We start from the raw sequence: 16,542 nt of genomic DNA, 5'->3' as shown, positions 1-16,542 counted from the left end.
ATCCTTCCAACAAAGGGTGGCTACAGAAGTGCCAATTGAGCTTGAAAAATCATCCATAAAGGCCGTGTCCCTTGTAACAACCCCTAACAAATTCTACTCACCGATGCTATTGTGATAAGACAAGTAAACATGTTTCTTTCTGAAATGTGTCGGTCAGGAAACGTCAGCTGTGATAAACAGCACTTGCATGATTCGCAGTATTTTTCACTGTCCACATTGAGCCTGTACTCATATGAAGCTCACAGTCTGAGTGGCCCACCAGGTAAACATCAGAAGATTCATGAATCTCAAATTCAGTTCATTCCAAAATGTTCAAACTAAGTCAAAGTTGGCAATCTTTGCAGACAGACAATGTTGTTAATATTTAATATTTTCATTCATCTTATGCTGCTGAGCTGTGATTTTCTGATGTTTTTGAGGTTTGCAGAATGGTGCTGTGACTTGTTTTGTAGTTATTCCAGCGTTGGACCCGGTGCATGTCTGCATGTCTCCCCCCTGTTCAGTTGTTTGCAGTGGAACAGCTCACTCACTTATTACTAGAACCTATCTATTCTGATAAAGACAACACACTATTCTCTGTCGGGTTGAACACAAAAGAACTTCTTGGAATGTGTGAAATAGAGAGAACGCCTGCACATTACAAAGCCACAGTTGGCAACTTTGTGCTTGTTTCACTACATTCCATTATTTGGTATTTCCAAGTTTTGTTAAGCTGAATTTTAGTTTTGTTTCATGAAAAGACTTCTTTGGAAAAGAACATACGTTTCTTAATCAAGCATCTTCCCACCAAGGTTCTGATGATGACAGAATATTTCAAGGAAATACCGTTAGTTCATGTAGATGCAGGCCTGTGAGTAGCCATGAGGACACATTATTCCAGAGCTGACGTGCTTGTAGAATCCCCACTGTCTTATATCCTTATTTAAACACAGGAAATAGAATGGCAGATATGTAGTGTTAGAGCAATATGTGGACACAAATGTAACATCTGCCGAGGTCACTAAACATGCTGCAGTTCGTGGAATTAAGAGGGGAAAAGTGAAAGAAGTGAAAGGAAGTGAAGTGATTGTCACATGTGAAACACAGCAGCACAGCACACGGTGCACACAGTGAAATTTGTCCTCTGCATTTAACCCATCACCTTGAGTGAGCAGTGGGCAGCCATGACAGGCACCCGGGGAGCAGTGTGTGGGGACGGTGCTTTGCTCAGTGGCACCTCAGTGGCACCTTGGCGGATCGGGATTCGAACCGGCAACCTTCTGATTATGGGGCTGCTTCCTTAACCGCTAGGCCACCACTGAGAAATGAATAAGCTTCCAGAAATTTGAAGCATGTATGAATACTCTCTTTAAATCATGCCAAGTGTGACATGTTTTTTGATGTAGTCGATTATAAATGTGGAAGCCAAAGTTTTCCTGGCAGGTAGAGTTGTGTGTATATCTATGTGTTTACCATCTGTGGGCTGTGAAACAGGAACCTTTCCTGTTTAGCACTACTGAATTTCTGCAACAGAAACCTTATACAAACACTAAATCTGGATCATGTGTCACTTTTCAACCGCAAAGAGCACAAAATGTCAAGACCTTGAACGTTCTTTACATTAACTCCATGCAGGTACGTGCGACATGCGCAATGTAAAAGGGAGTATTCGCCTTCTTGTCGTGTCGACTTACCTTAAAGGCTGGGCTGCAGCTTCAGAACATGCTCTGCTGATGGGGGGTGGCAGGTTTGAAATAAAAGCCCCACTTTCTGCAGGGCTCCACCTGATGATCATGAGAGCAGCAGACTGAGGTGTTTGCATTTCTGCTCCATTTAGGGCTGTGTGTGTTTGATCAGTGGTCTGGCTGATGCACCCGACAGCCTGGAAAATGCTAGACCGTCCCCAGTACATGTGGGACAGCTGTCTCTGGACACGCGCTCCACATACGTACCCTGCTCGAGAGCAGCCAGCTGGAAAATATGGCTGCCTGCTTGCCGGGGGTTTCAGTGCATTTGTAGGTTGTAGAAAGAAAACACTATAGAATTACCAGAGAATTACTTAGTAGGTTCGGAATATGATGCATGATGGGAGTAAGATCATTGATGCTGATATATTTACACTAGATACTACATACACTAACTGACTCTGTGCAACAGATCACTGAAGTACAGTAAATAATGAGGTGGACCCTGCAGGGTGGGTAATCTGGGCTCTCTGTCAGCTCTGTGTTCCTGCTGAAGGAAAAATAAAGGTGAAGTGATACAGTGCACTACAGCAAACGTTGACATGACAAAATGTGTCCTCTGCATTTAACCATCACCCTTAGTGAGCAGAAATGTGCCCGTGGAGCAGTGTGTGGGGACGATACCTTGGCAGTTCGGGATTTGGACCCGCAACCTTCTGATCATGGGTCTGTTTCGCTAGGCCTACCACTGCCCCAGGGCACTGTAATCTCTGACCTCTATGAAGGGGTGTACTTGATCATGGGCTAACATCCCAAGGTGTCCCTGAAAACACCATCCCTCCACCTCTATAAGAATCCATATTTGTCCGATCAGGCTGCCATTTTCCTCTACTCCATCTTCCTTTTCTAATGCTCTTTCACTCATTGTCGGAGCATCCACCAATCTGACTGGTCAGCAGTTTCACGGCCCCATGTGCCGTGTGGCGCAGGGTGTTCTGCCACCTTTCTATTATGAGCAGCAATAAGGTTTTTGCAGTTTGTGCACCATAGGGTCAGATCACACACCTCTGGCCTGATGAATCTTGGGCTCCCAACAGCTTAATACCAGTTCACGCCCAGTATAAAGTGGGTTACAGGTGGCTTAGGAATGTTGATGTGCATGAATTCAAGGCCAGCTCAGGTTTCTGTAGAGTGTAGCTCAACCGGAGTTCAGAGTAGCGCCACTGTGCATGAGTTCCAGGGTGTGTATTCGCAGATGAATGACAGGGCAGCTGGGCAGAGTTTGTGACGCCCTGGCAAAGGAGCTGATAAAGTCACCCAGGTCACCACAACTCAAAAAGTCTTTTCTGCTGACAGCACCAGTTATCTCCCTTGTTTAATTACAACCATTTGTACAAAATGTGTACTTCTGTTTATTTGTTTTAATTTTTAGAAACATTCCAATTGAATGTTGTGTATTGTATTTATGTATTTAGGTCACTCCCATATTGCATCATTTTGCATTGCATGTATAATTTGTCTGACAGACATGAAAGAGTGCTTTAGCATGGTTTGATGTACAGCCAGTGATTTACGCTTTTGGAGGATTCAAAAACGCACGGCAGTGCCAAAAGGTCACCAGAGTTGGCTTGAAGCAGTAGGGCTCTCAAGCGCAGAGATTTTGAGTTAACGTTTTAGCAAAATTAATACCACATTTTAAAGTTACACTTTAATCGTACATGGCAATGTTCATATTTGGGAGTTCATAGTTGGTGATATTTCATGTGGACCAAACGTATCAACTTTACAGTAGGACAAACATGAACATATCTGAATGACACTAAAATGACCTTTAAAGTGACATCTATAGATCTTTTTTGCCCAAACTGCCGGATCCTAGTAAACTAATTGAGGGATTACAATGATCACTTATGTAAGTCGTTCTGGAAGAAGATGCTGTAATGGTAAATGTACACTCTTCTGGTTATTACCTACTGAAGTGACCTTTATTCAGAACAAGGTCGTAGTATTTATACTGTATGCACATAAAGGCACTGAGAGCAAAACAAATACATTAATAAACAAGCATATCGAAAGTGAAAAAAGTGAAAGTGATTGTTTTTGTCATTGTGACACACACAGCACATGCTGCACACAATGGCACCTTGACGTCTTTTAAACCACTTCCTTCCTGAGTCTGCTTCCTTACCCGCTACACTTGCCTTTTGAGCATAGGTGATGAGATGGCATGTTCATGCAACTTTGTGTTCATGCAACTTTGTGTAAGGGTGTCTGCTAGATGCTGTAAATGAAATGTTTCTATGTAAACCAAAAAAAGAAGACATTTCTGCAGAAGCACAGTTGCTATCTTTTAATACCTGCTAGGATGCAAACATAAATTGTACAACATGGCAAATGTAGATGTAAGGTGTGTGTGACATAAAAGCTTGAAAGGCAGAGTGTTTCTACAGGAGAAAGCAGGCATGCTACCAAGGCATGTCCTTGATTGGATAAATATTAGCCAGTAGTCTCGGCCAAGCTTCTAGAAGGATTCCGATAAACAGCTGTGTCATCACAACCAGGAGCACTTGACCTGAGAGTCAGTGCACCCTAAATCAGAGCAGTTGCTAAATTACAGTAATGGGTAGATGGTACATCTGAGTACACCTTAACAAGGGTGCAGTCTGAAGGATTGGCTTAATCTCACTGTCTCTGCCTGAATCTTTACGAAAATCCCAGAAACTGGGAATTATGCTTTTCAGCAAAATGATGAGTGACACATCTGTTATTTGTGACACACGTACACTGTGTAGAGTAAGAGCACCCACTGGCAGCAGGCCACAAGCCCTGGGGTGGGAGCTAATGTGCTAATCCGCCCGAGAACTGCCATCCCTGACCTTTATAACCCTGGACATGCCGGTGTGCCACTTCCCAGCTCAGGACAGTGATCCTGTAAATGACACCTCGCTCACCTCGGCCTCAAATCTCCAGAAAAATGTCGGGTCCCCAAGGCAGGGCCCGTTGCGACCAGGAATTTCACCTATATCTCCCATCATCATCTCCCGTTTCCGTCCCCTAGCCCATTAACCCCACATCAACCCAAACAAGCGCAGTGCTAGGCAACGCTGTTTGGTCACAGATGGCAGATCCAGCACGTGTTTATTTTTCAGTGACGCTCCCCCTGACGGCTGACTGACATCAGTTAGGGAATTGGGATGTTTTTTTGTTGCTAGGTTAACATTTAGCCTTTGCCATTTTCAACAGGAACTGTGCCACACACTTTCAGGGGAATAAAGTGCACCAGACCCGATATGGGTGTGGGACTGGATTAGCAACTTCACTGAGATCCTGGTCATTATCTTGTGTTGTTATACAGACTTGGGCGTGGTGGCCTTTTATGTAATATATACTTGGTAAACAAGCAGGATAATTGGATCTGACACACATATTTCACCATAAGTCTCATTAAAGATCTGCTCTAATAGACTAAACACCTTGCAGACCTTCTGATGGCTGTTGAGTGGTTGCTGCCGTGGTCTCCTCTTTCTTCTGTGGTCCTTGACTGTAGGTCTGTGGGAAAGTGTTTAATTTTGATAATGGCCCTTTTGCCTCAGGGTTATATACACGCCTTCCTGTTATTCACTCATACAAACTCTTCTCGGGAAGAGCAAAACAGAGAAATGAATCACCAGCAGAATGCCAACACTCTTTCTGTCTGTCTGTCTATCTGTCTCTCAGTCTGCTCACATGCAGCGTAAATTTTCTGCCTCTCCCAGAGGGCTTTGCATGAAACCTTGGAAAGCTTCATGCATGGCGGGCAGCAGGCTCATCTGCTACCCGAGCCCTACTGCCCCTAATGAATCATTCACACAAACTCATTTAGGCACATTAACTGGCTACCTGGCTATTAAAACAGGCTCATATTTGGTTTGTATCTTTACTGAGAGGATCATTTATGAATGGGGTCACCATTTACAAGAGCAACTGAATAACCTTTCTCACATCCCACATACTAATTCTGTCTGAGATCATTTCAGAGTCTACAGTTCAGCTTTTAATACATTAATCATTTCGTTTACACTTTCCAAGGACTTGGTCAACTTAGTCAAAAGCACTTGCTTCTGCTACCAGGTTCTGGAATTTCTGCAACCAGGTATGTCTGAAAATCCTGTGATAAGTGAGCAGATCTAACCCATCATCTCTCTTAACCATACTCTACAGGGACACCACTGGGAGTGTTGGCCAACTTTATCGTTCAGAAGGTCATTTGGGGTGGGACTTTCATCTATTCAGGATATATATCACACTAACTCAGTTTGATCGAGACCTCCAGTACTGACAGGAAACCCACCCGTCTCCTTCCTCTCTGAAAGAGATAAACTGGAACAGTTTCCAATAACTCCCCCTTACACTCAAATAAACCTACAGACATGTACTGGATTCTGACCTGAATGCAATGCACTGGAAATTCCTTTATGAATGTTTCTGTATAGATTTGTGGTTTATAGTACTCTATAGTACTCTATTATATATAGCACTATATTAGTACTATAAATATAGTACTATATTTTTTGTTTTTTAATGAAGCACTAATTAATTAATTAGTTAGCTTTCTTCAGTAATACTTTTTATAAAAAAGGAAACTACAGCATGGCATACACAGAGACTGGGCGGGCTGGTGGGAGACTGCATGTCCCAGTGGACTGCTGAAGTAAACCAGCAACATGAAGACATGGGTGGTAAACATGATCCTCAGAAACGGCGCTGACAGTGTTTGTTGCGTCCACTTCCCCTGCACACCGTGACCCCACTTCGCTGTACCGTGTTATATAACACCATCAGACCCACGACCAGTTGAGAGCGAAAGAGAAAATCTGCCCATCCCCTCCTCTTTCTCCACCTTGCCCACCTGGAATTAAACACACATATTTTAGACCTTTTTTTTGATGACCTACAGTGACTCTTAATCTTAACGTCCATAACCAAAATCCAAAGCACATTCTTCATGAAATCTTGTGTGTCTTGTAAATAAGCATTTTCCGAGTGTGGACCAGGGAAATGTCACCTTGCTTACAACATTTTAAACACACACACACACACACATGCACGCCTTATTTTAAGTATACCATGTCACCTGATAATGTTTGAACTACTTACATAATTTTAGGTGGGCAGACAAGGTTCAATGAATCCTGAGCAAACTCGGAAATCATCCACTCATCCCATGATCACATATTTACCAGAAGCAACGTTTCAAGACAGATGTCTATTACTTGCACTTTACAGAGCAGCAGAATGATGTCTATGATTAAAAAAAAGAATACATTTCACTTATTTTTTTAATAGTGGAGCAGCTACTGGGGCCTCTGATCAGAAGAAACAGCGGTCCAGAGTGCCCCCCACTGTTTACAGGTGGAACTACATGCACCTCCTGACTGAGCTGATTGGAGCCTTGTTCTGGAGAACTGGGTAGTATAAGGGCTAGAAGCTGAGGAAGGATACATTAGGTTAAATGGAGTTCAATTAACAGTAAGCCAGAAATTGCAGGACACTTGATCTTCGGGGAAGAGCTGTTGGTCACGAAGTAATAAAGTGTGCTGAGAGCTTCATGCAGGATTGTTGTATCGGCAGAAATGACACCCTACTGGGCAATTTTATCACAAAGACAATCCATATAAATGTTATTCATTATCTGACACTCTTCTCTAGAGTGAATAGAAGTACTGGGACTGCCAGGGTTACATGTCTAGTTGAGGAACACACTGGGAGTAGCAGGGTTTGTAAGGTTAGCTGGGTGAACCGTATGAGGGAAATTTGAAAGCAAAGTGTTTTAATGTAAAAGAAAAGTGTTTCTTTTATGTGTTTCTCATCCTAAGCCTGCAAAACAGAGTCGTAAATTCTTGTATGTGACAGTTTTATTACTGAAGGAGTGTGTGAAATAATGTCGGCGCCTGGTACAGAAAAGCACAGAAAAACACCAGTGAATCTTCCCATGCGCGCATGTAAATAAAGGCCGACTAAATTCATGTAACTGTTTCTTATTGTGACTCATGAGATGCTCTGTGATGGAAATAACTTCCACGAAAATTTGGTGTCAGAAGTGGGATCGGTCATGCCTGCCAAGACCTGATCACCTGGATTTAAAAAAGATCCATCTCCAATCCTCGCTTAGGGTTCAGAGTGACAGAGTTTCTGGTCAGTGTTCTTGGCTGGCAGCACCGGAATCTACTTCTTTATCTAAGGACACGGAGAGATAAAATATTTAATTAAATCATATTTGCTTGATTCTGTGGTTAACTGAATTCAGTCGGGTGAAAGGAGTCTAATTTTCCTCCCATTCTGTGGTTTCTCCGTGAATCAAGATCACCGAATAAGTAATGATGAATAACTAAATAAATAAATAAACAAATCAACCTATGTTTTAAATACCTTGTGAGTCTGAGTGACAAGACCAGTGAAATGGGAAAAGTGAAGCTCCAATTAGTTTTGAAACTTATACAATGGTAAAAATAAAAAGAAAGAAAACCATGGTAATGCCTGTCTGTGTATGAGCGCAGACCCCCTCTCTCTCTCTTTGGGGTGTGTGTGTGTGTGTGTGTGTGTGCGTGTACCCCTCCTTTCTCTCTCTCTATCGTTCTCGTCTTGTTTTGTGTTAGGATTAAACTCTTTACCGTCTGGACAAAAATATTTTTCATTTACATTTCATGGATTCTGTTTTTGTTTTGTTTGCTTGTTTTAACTTTCTGAGCATTTTAAAATTAAGTTTGTGAAAAACTGGGGGAAAATAGAAGTATATATTACACCTGAACTGTGCACATTTTTTTATGAATTTTGTATTATTGTATGTCACTTTGCTTATAGGTGTATAGGTTTTTTTTCTGGCTTTGATTTGATTTTATTTGAAAATGGAGAAGTGTTTCCGCCCCTGCTGTTGTGTCTTTGTTTTCGATGAAAATTCTTCAGCCTGTCTGAGTTTGGACTCAGCCCCTACCAGACCAAGAAGATGCAGATCTACAGCCGTTGCTTCCACTGCTGCAGTACTACTACAGTCAGAAGATGTCCCTGTTTCAACTCTACAACAGCCATCCATCGCCAGAACAACTGTTGGCCCCAGGTCAGACCTTGGACAACTGATAACCTCTTGAACTCCTCTAAGCATCTCCGTAAAGCAGAACAAGCGGGAGCAGCCTTGTCTAGAGCCGTAAATGCACATTGTGGTTTGGCTCGTCAAGAAAGCGAAAACCAGTATGAAACCAGTGTGCTTTTACTGTGGCTGAAGAGGACATTGGGTGTGAGAATTCCCCAACAAAAGCAGAGAAAAGGACACGGCGTCGCCTATGGTGGAAAACGTGGACACAGAAGAGGACAAGTCCACCATGAGCATTTCCAGTTGGATTGATGGTTGACGAGAGGTGGAGTTCCAGACAAAGGCATGGCTGAAGCTCTGGAGAAAGTTCCACATAAGGTTATGTACATCTACACTGACACATGCTGAAACAAACATACACTGACATAAATTACACACACACGCATTCTACACATTTTGCTGCAGATTTCCTTTGAGAGGATTCAGTCTCTTTCACTTATTTTGAGAGCACTTTGAGAGCATTCAGTCTCTCTCCATGTTTAATTTGACTTTTATTACTTCTTCTTCTGACTCAGGCTCAGGAGGATTCCTTTATTGAACACTGCCCTATATGAAAATAATAAGTTAACCTATTGCGTCTCTCAACAAATATTTGTTAGATCTTCATTATCAGGTAGTTGCTGCCCTTACACAACCAGCTGAGATCCAACTCCATAGCTTCCAACCAGGAGACTTCGTCTTAATTAAAACCTTCTGGAAACAAAAGTGGAACCATCAACGCTGGATGGGACCCTCCCAGATCCTACTGACAACTCTTGCAGTCAAGGTTGCAGAGAGAGTCACATGGATCCACGCATCTCACTGTAAGAGGACTCCAACTCCAACAGCGTACCCGAGCAAGATCAGTAAGGAAATCTGAGTCCTTACTGCAACACGAAGCGTGCCAAGCTACCAACTCAGCTCGTCATGAAACAACCTTGTCCCTAGCATACTTTTTGCATATATGATAAGCTAAGACTTAGCCTCATACCTGCCCCCACCAACTCTGCTCTCTCCTTAAGCCCAATATCTCATTCTGTTTTCACTTAGTCAAGGAAGAGATCAGTCGAAGTGTTACCTAACATTTCCAAATGTGGTATTAATCATGTAAACAGGTTCCTCATAAAAGTGTATTTTTCCATTAACTCTTCTGCCACCTTCTCAGTTCCACTAATTGGTTTGTCCTATAAGGGACATAAAGCAATAGACTATGCAGGCTACTTCTGGTATATGACTAATGATGAACTGCACACTTTCTGATCCACCCTAGTGACAGATTCCTGATGACAATGATGAAGCTATTGTACGTAATGATGTATTCTACTTTGACTTCTCAGATGAGGACAATACAGATATATAATTTCTGTGTCTTGTTTGTTTTTAATACCACTGCCTATGATAAGTTACTTTAAACCCATGCGGGAGTAGTATATTTTGATGTTTTTAGTTGTGTGTTCTTTCATTATTTTGCTATTTGCTTTGTAATCATTGATTTTTTTTGCTTTGTTTTATTTTTTACTCATCACTTTACATTTAACTCATTCATTTTTTTTTTGCATATTTTGTGATCAATGATGATCAAAAGAGGGGACGTGTGAGGGGAATTTGAAAGAAAAGTGTTTTAATGTAAAAGAAAAGTTTCTTTTATGTGTTTCTTATCCTAAGCCTGCAAAACAGAGTCGTAAATTCTTGTCTGTGACAGTTTTATTACTGACAAGCACAGAAAAACACCAGTGTTTTGGTTTCAAAATCGCTTGACCATATATATACACGTCACTGTGTTCAGACCTTTGGAGATTCTTAGTGAATCTTCCCATGCGCGCATGTAAATAAAGCATGACTAAATTCATTTAACTGTTTCTCATTGTGACTCCTCAGACGTTCGGTGATGGAAACAACTTCCACGACAACCACAGACCAGATTGTGGGCTCCTTTACCAATGAACTCTCCTATGCAGTTCAGTACGTGGACATTTATATTCATGGATGTTGCCGTGTACAATGAGTAACAAGTGGAACCTCAATTCCTGCACATTTGTATTATACAAACCTACGATTGGCTGCAGTTGAGCTCAGGACTTGGTCCAATATAAATCAAACTAATTCATACACAGCCACAACAACGAATGTTTATTAATGCAATACAAATATATGCAATACAAATCTCTACAAAACACACCTCAAAAGAGTACACACACATTGTAAATGCATTTACAGTGATAAAAAAAAAATTATAATTTTATTCATTGGCATGTGTGATCCTCTGCATAATATACTTATGTCAATTTTTTAGTGGGTATCAAGTTATGTTCAGCGTAGTGAATATTGTCAGGATATCACTAAAGTAAATCATAAACAGATTAATCATTTCATATACTATTTTCCAGCCTTCATTCTCAACACTAGTAATATTAACTATAATAAGCATGTCAAATTGTGAAAATAACACATAAAGTAAGAACAATCATGCCATTTCTGCAGGTATCTTTAATACGTGATGTAAACTACTCTATATTCTGTTAAAATATTATAATAATATTTATATAATAGTATTAATAAAGATTTCTACAGGCAAAATTGGCATGGAATCTAGCCGGAAGTGAACAGCAGAACTCTGTCTCCATGTTATTGTTACTGAGGTGGCTGATCTCAGACTAAAAAAAACCAAAGAGAGTTATTGTAGCGATCCTCCCCGGCATCAGCCCCTTCCTGATTCCCGGGTCCACTATTTGAAGCATGGAATGAGAGGGATGTGTGCGAGTGTGGTGTGTTCCCCGAGTGAGTGTAACCTTGCCTTTCCCCGTCTCCATTTCCATTCACCCCAAGCAGAGCCCTATACGCTTGTTCATCCAGTTTAAATAAAATCTTCTTTTCTTGTTGATGTGACAGTTATGGTACATTTTACACGCATTAGCAAAACCATACCAATATATAAATTCATGGAAATGCTACTGGCCTCGTCACACTGAAAAACACGAAGGTCTTTTATATTCACAGATGTCCTGCATTCCTATTTACTTTCCACATTCATTTCCACAGACAAACCGGCTATTTTTCTCCAGTTAGAACTGACCGTGTTCTGTCACTGGACTATTTTTGGAATTGTGGGGAGTCGGACCAGTCATGTTGCAAGCATGGATCTAGATGAGGTCGAGGTGGACTGGGGACGGCCTTCGTCCATCTCTAGGCCTGTGTGTAGCGGATGATCTCGCTCAGATCATAACCCGTCACAGCGAAAGCATAGCCGTCTCCATCACAGAACTTTGCGCCGCAGATCTGTGTGTCTGTCACACACTCGTTGTACATGTGCTCTATCTAAAGAGACCAGAGGATAAAGATGATGGACAAACAAAGACCGTAAACATAACCACTTTTATAGTATGTAAATGTGTGGGTGCTGCAAGTGTGGGCAGCTCCAGTCATAGACTGCAAGAGTGTGTATTGTCACTAGTGGAACACAGAAGAAGACATTTTTATACAATTGTTTTACTGTATCTGCATAACTTACCTCCACACTGTTGGTCTCTGGGGTCAAGGTGAGGTGCCACACTCTCACCAGAGAGTCTTCAGCTGCAGAAAGCAACTTTGAAAGGGGAACAGAAATACATTAACCACAGACGACAAAGCTTTACATGCAACATGCTGTTCTTCTGGAATGTAACAAGCTTAACATATGGTAACATCTTTCTACAGAGGTACATTAATGCATAAGTGACAGGTTATAGACAATTTGGGGATAGATGTGTGCTTCAATTACCAGAAGTCCCAGGTCTGGAAAGACACGGTAAGTAATGCTGTAAATGCTGTAAAAAATGCTGTAAATGTAAGTAAGACACTTTACCTTGAGTGTCTACAGGGGAACTGTCCCTGTCACTACTGATTGTAAGGCGCTCTGGATAATAGCGTCTGATATTTACATTTACTGCATTTACCAGACGCCCTTATCCAGAGCAACTTACAATCAGTAGTTACAGGGACAGTCTCCCTGGAGCAATTTAGGGTTAAGTGTCTTGCTCAGGGACACAATGATAGTAAGTGGGATTCGAACCCGGGTCTTCTGGTTCATAGGCGAGTGTGTTACCCACTAGGCTACTACCACCCATGCAGAGATGCTTCTATTCCTTCTGATCATCATCTTTCATGGCTGCCCACTGCTTAGCAAGGGTGATGGTTAAAAGCAGAGGACACATTTCATTGTGTCACCGTGCAGTGTTTCACAATGACAATCACTTCGAATTCAAAATGCAACTTAAACACCTTCCCAGAGCTCTATCTCTCACCAGTCCAGTGAAGGGAGCAATGTCCAGGGAATAGATCCAGCGCGCGTGGGCATTAATCTCCGCATGCAGGATTCCGGTGATGGCCTCATACAGACGGATCTGCCCCGTCCCGTACCCCGCCGCCACGATGCCTTTCCACAGCTTGACAGATGAGCAGGTCACCCTAAAGCAAGACATATGTGAGTGAACCTGTGTCCAGTCCCAAGTTAGGCAGCCTTACACTAAATGATCACCAGAAGACAATAGATCTTCACAACAAAATCCCTTCCGTTATTCCCTGAACCAAACCAACAGCAATTTTACTCACTCAAACCCTGGGATCTTGTTGAGCAGCTGGAAGTCGTCCCCAGACTTCCAGACACAGAGAAGACCAGAATCATCTGCACTGACTAAATCAGCTATGAACTCCTGAGACAGGGAGCAGAGAGGAGACCCGCTGAGTCCCACCGATAAGTGCTGGTACGCAGCAGATCTGTAGAGTCCTCACCCACCTGACTGCCTGAGCACTCAGAGCCCAGGTCGGTCAGCGGCTCCTTGTGCTCCTCCAGCATTTCAGACAGGGTAATGTTGCTCCCTTTGCTGGGAACATCAAACACCAGTAAAGAACCAGAGGAAACCCCTGTGATGGAGAAAGACAGAACAAAACAGGTGGCTAATCCAGACTGAGCAGCTAATAAAGACAAAGGCGTCACTGAGAAGAAAGGTTCTCACCAACACAGACGAATTTTTCCTGAACTGCAGCAATTCCGCGCGCAAACACAGCTTGAGCTGAGGCAGACACATACACAATATGGCTGTACAATTTATTATAAACACTCATATGTGCTGAATTTAAAACTGCAGTAAACATACTTAAAGGTCCACTAACACAACTTGTCTTTGCGAAATTCAGTCTTGGTGCAGAATTACAGCCACTTTGATCCAGTCCCACAATGAGATTTCCCAGGATGCACCATTTCAGTGTCTGTAGCTTTAAATGCTAATGAGGAGGAGGGAGGTGGGACGAGGAAGAGTGTGGCCTATAGAAGTTGAGAGGGCATTTGTGGAACACCATTCACCAACCAATAAGATGACCACACTTGTCTCACGTGACGGAACTAAAAAAATACATTTGTATTTGTATCATTTTTACATCACCCATGCAATGCTTCACTCGTTTTCAAGCCATGACGGTCGGTGGAGATCATGTTTTAGGGGAGGGGAGGAAAATTCTCTGGGTGGAAAAAGCATGAAAAAGGGGACGTAACAAATTCCATATACGACCGCTCAGAGCGAAGCACTCTTTACACATATTGCCATTTCTAGCCACTGCAGGACCATAGGCAGGCTAGGGGAACTCGTATTAATGTTAAATAATCTCACAGTTTCATGATAGGGGACCTTTACAGTTTCCATCAAAGTTACTGTGCAACTTACACAACAGCAGTTCTTTAGTCTGATCTGTGTTAAATCAGGTAGGATGTAAATGTGAGTGATGTGAACTATTCATGAATAGTTACTCTCTTACCTGTAGGAGTTTCAGGTGAGTCTAATGCATGCCAGTACACCATGATGGAGCCATCAGACTCATACATCTGAAGACGCACATGAAAGACTTTAGAAAGAATGAATGACGGGGCCAGAGTTTATTAAGTGGCCAGTTCACCTCACCTGAATTCCTTTCTGCGAGGTCAACACAAGGAGCTCTCTTGCCGGCAGGACACACCATGCTGCCTGTAGATGACAACGTCACACACTCACTAACTGGTTGGACTGCTTTAGCTTTGCATTCTGGAAGCATGCATACGCAGTGACACAATATTCATTTTAGTCCAGAGTTGTATTTTGTGTTAAAGATGGGAAAACTGCTCAAACTGATGGGAAATTCTAATATGGCTGTCTTGGAATATGCCCATGAAACCAGTAAGGAAGGGTGGTAGTAGCCTAGTGGGTAACACACTCTTCTATGAACCAGAAGACCCAGGGTCAAATCCCACTTACTACCATCGTGTCCCTGAGCGAGACACTTAGCCCTGACTGTCCCTGTCACTACTGGTTGTAAGTCGCTCTGGATAAGGGCGTCTGGTAAAGGAAGGAACAGAGACCTGCAGGATGAGCGAGGAGCTGGTGGCCACGTTGCCCTCCTTGGACTGCAGCTGCCGGTGCGAGTAGTTGAGTCCGTCCCAGGACGCGCTCACCATGTTGACCACGTTGGCGTGGACCACGGTGAAGTGGGTGAGGCTGCGCGGCCCGATGCGCAGCACGCTCAGGTTGTTGTAGAGCGCGGACGCGCTGCTCTTCAGCTGAATGCTCTTCTCTTTGTGGTACATCACTTCACCCCGCGGCCTCGCAGTTAGCTAGCAAACACTACTTCCGCTAATTCTTTAACTCGACATTTAATTCAGTCCACAAAAAACACTGTTACACTTGCGCGTCTTCCGGATTACATTTCCCGCAGCTCTCATGTCGCGTCCTTCGCAGCCATGGCGACGCACGACGCTGAATTTAGCGTTTTATTCGCAGCTCCACATTCGACTTTCCAGTTCCACCTTAAATTCCAGCCAGCCGGCTGCAGTACTGCAGTTTCGCCGGCAGAGGGGGGTCGCGGTAGCAAGAATCGGGGCGCCGAGCTGCGCGGGAATAAGCGGTTATGGAAAGCGAGTTAAGTGAGCATGCTTAGATGGACTGGGGAGATTATTGAGAAGAAAATGTGATGTGGTGTCCTGTTAGTCTAAAGGTCCTTGTGCTGTAATGAAATGCTAGGCGAAAAAAACAAAGGTTTCATAATGGCCTTGAAGTTCCCCCTGTGCAGGATTGCTGAGTGGTGATGGTGGCAGGGAAGATGACACCAAGTGGATTAAAAAAAACATTAAAAAGTTCGTAATATGAACACAATACTTTAACCATGAATACATTTCATATACATTTAATATTTCACATAACTTAGTAAATCATTTAACATTTTACCAATACTCCCCTCTCCAACACAATGCCATGGTAAGCTCCTAGCTCCGCCCCTTCCCCAATACCTGGGAAAACCATCCCTGCAGTCTATTCACTTCTGGAATTTTAGCAAGAGCTATACAGTCAGTGAAATATTACCAACATCCAGCTGCTTGGTGGGTTTAGTACCAGGTAACAGACCTTAGCTCTGTTACAGGCCTCATAATACGGTACACCAGGAACACGACTGAGAAGGATGCGTTCCCAGGATTTCATGTTGAAGAATATTTCTGAATTACACACCAATTATTGCCATATACAGTACAGGCAAATGTTTGGACACACCATCTCATTCAATGTGTTTTCTTTATTTTCATGCCCATTTACATTGGTAGATTCTCACTGAAGGCATCAAAACTATGAATGAACACATGTGGAGTTATGTACTTAACAAAAAAGGTGAAATAACTGAAAACATACTTTATATTGTAGTTCCTTCAACATAGCCACCCTTTGCTCTGATTAATGCTTTGCACACTCTTGGCATTCTCTCGATGAGAGTAGTATGTAT

At 42.7% G+C, this 16,542-nt stretch overlaps 1 protein-coding gene across 1 annotated transcript; it reads right to left on the bottom strand.

Moving 5' to 3' along the window:
- Window positions 1-10,878: 10,878 nt before the first annotated feature.
- wdr54 (WD repeat domain 54) lies at window positions 10,879-15,584 on the bottom strand. The gene is made up of 9 exons (XM_028996357.1): window positions 15,134-15,584; window positions 14,700-14,762; window positions 14,557-14,623; window positions 13,761-13,817; window positions 13,541-13,668; window positions 13,357-13,457; window positions 13,050-13,212; window positions 12,278-12,352; window positions 10,879-12,084 (listed from the first exon to the last, which is right to left on the bottom strand). Exons 1-9 carry the CDS (start codon window positions 15,356-15,358, stop codon window positions 11,953-11,955), a joined length of 1,011 nt encoding a protein of 336 aa, XP_028852190.1. The 5' UTR covers window positions 15,359-15,584; the 3' UTR covers window positions 10,879-11,952.
- Between the last annotated feature and the right edge of the window lie 958 nt (window positions 15,585-16,542).

Source organism: Denticeps clupeoides, chromosome 11, assembly GCF_900700375.1.
Source record: "Denticeps clupeoides chromosome 11, fDenClu1.1, whole genome shotgun sequence".
NCBI classification, from domain to species: Eukaryota; Metazoa; Chordata; class Actinopteri; order Clupeiformes; family Denticipitidae; genus Denticeps; species Denticeps clupeoides.
This window is presented reverse-complemented; position numbering and strand designations above follow the sequence as displayed.

Bases quoted from the DNA above. Each gene is read 5' to 3' on its own strand.
- wdr54 (XM_028996357.1), bottom strand. From the start codon at position 15,358: ATGTACCACAAAGAGAAGAGCATTCAGCTGAAGAGCAGCGCGTCCGCG. The intron at 14,763-15,133 runs GTCTCTGTTCCT...TGTCATCTACAG, and splicing joins GCTCCTCGCTCATCCTGCAG to GCAGCATGGTGTGTCCTGCC. The intron at 12,353-13,049 runs GTGAGAGATAGA...CCCCTTTCAAAG, and splicing joins TTGCTCCCTTCACTGGACTG to TTGCTTTCTGCAGCTGAAGA.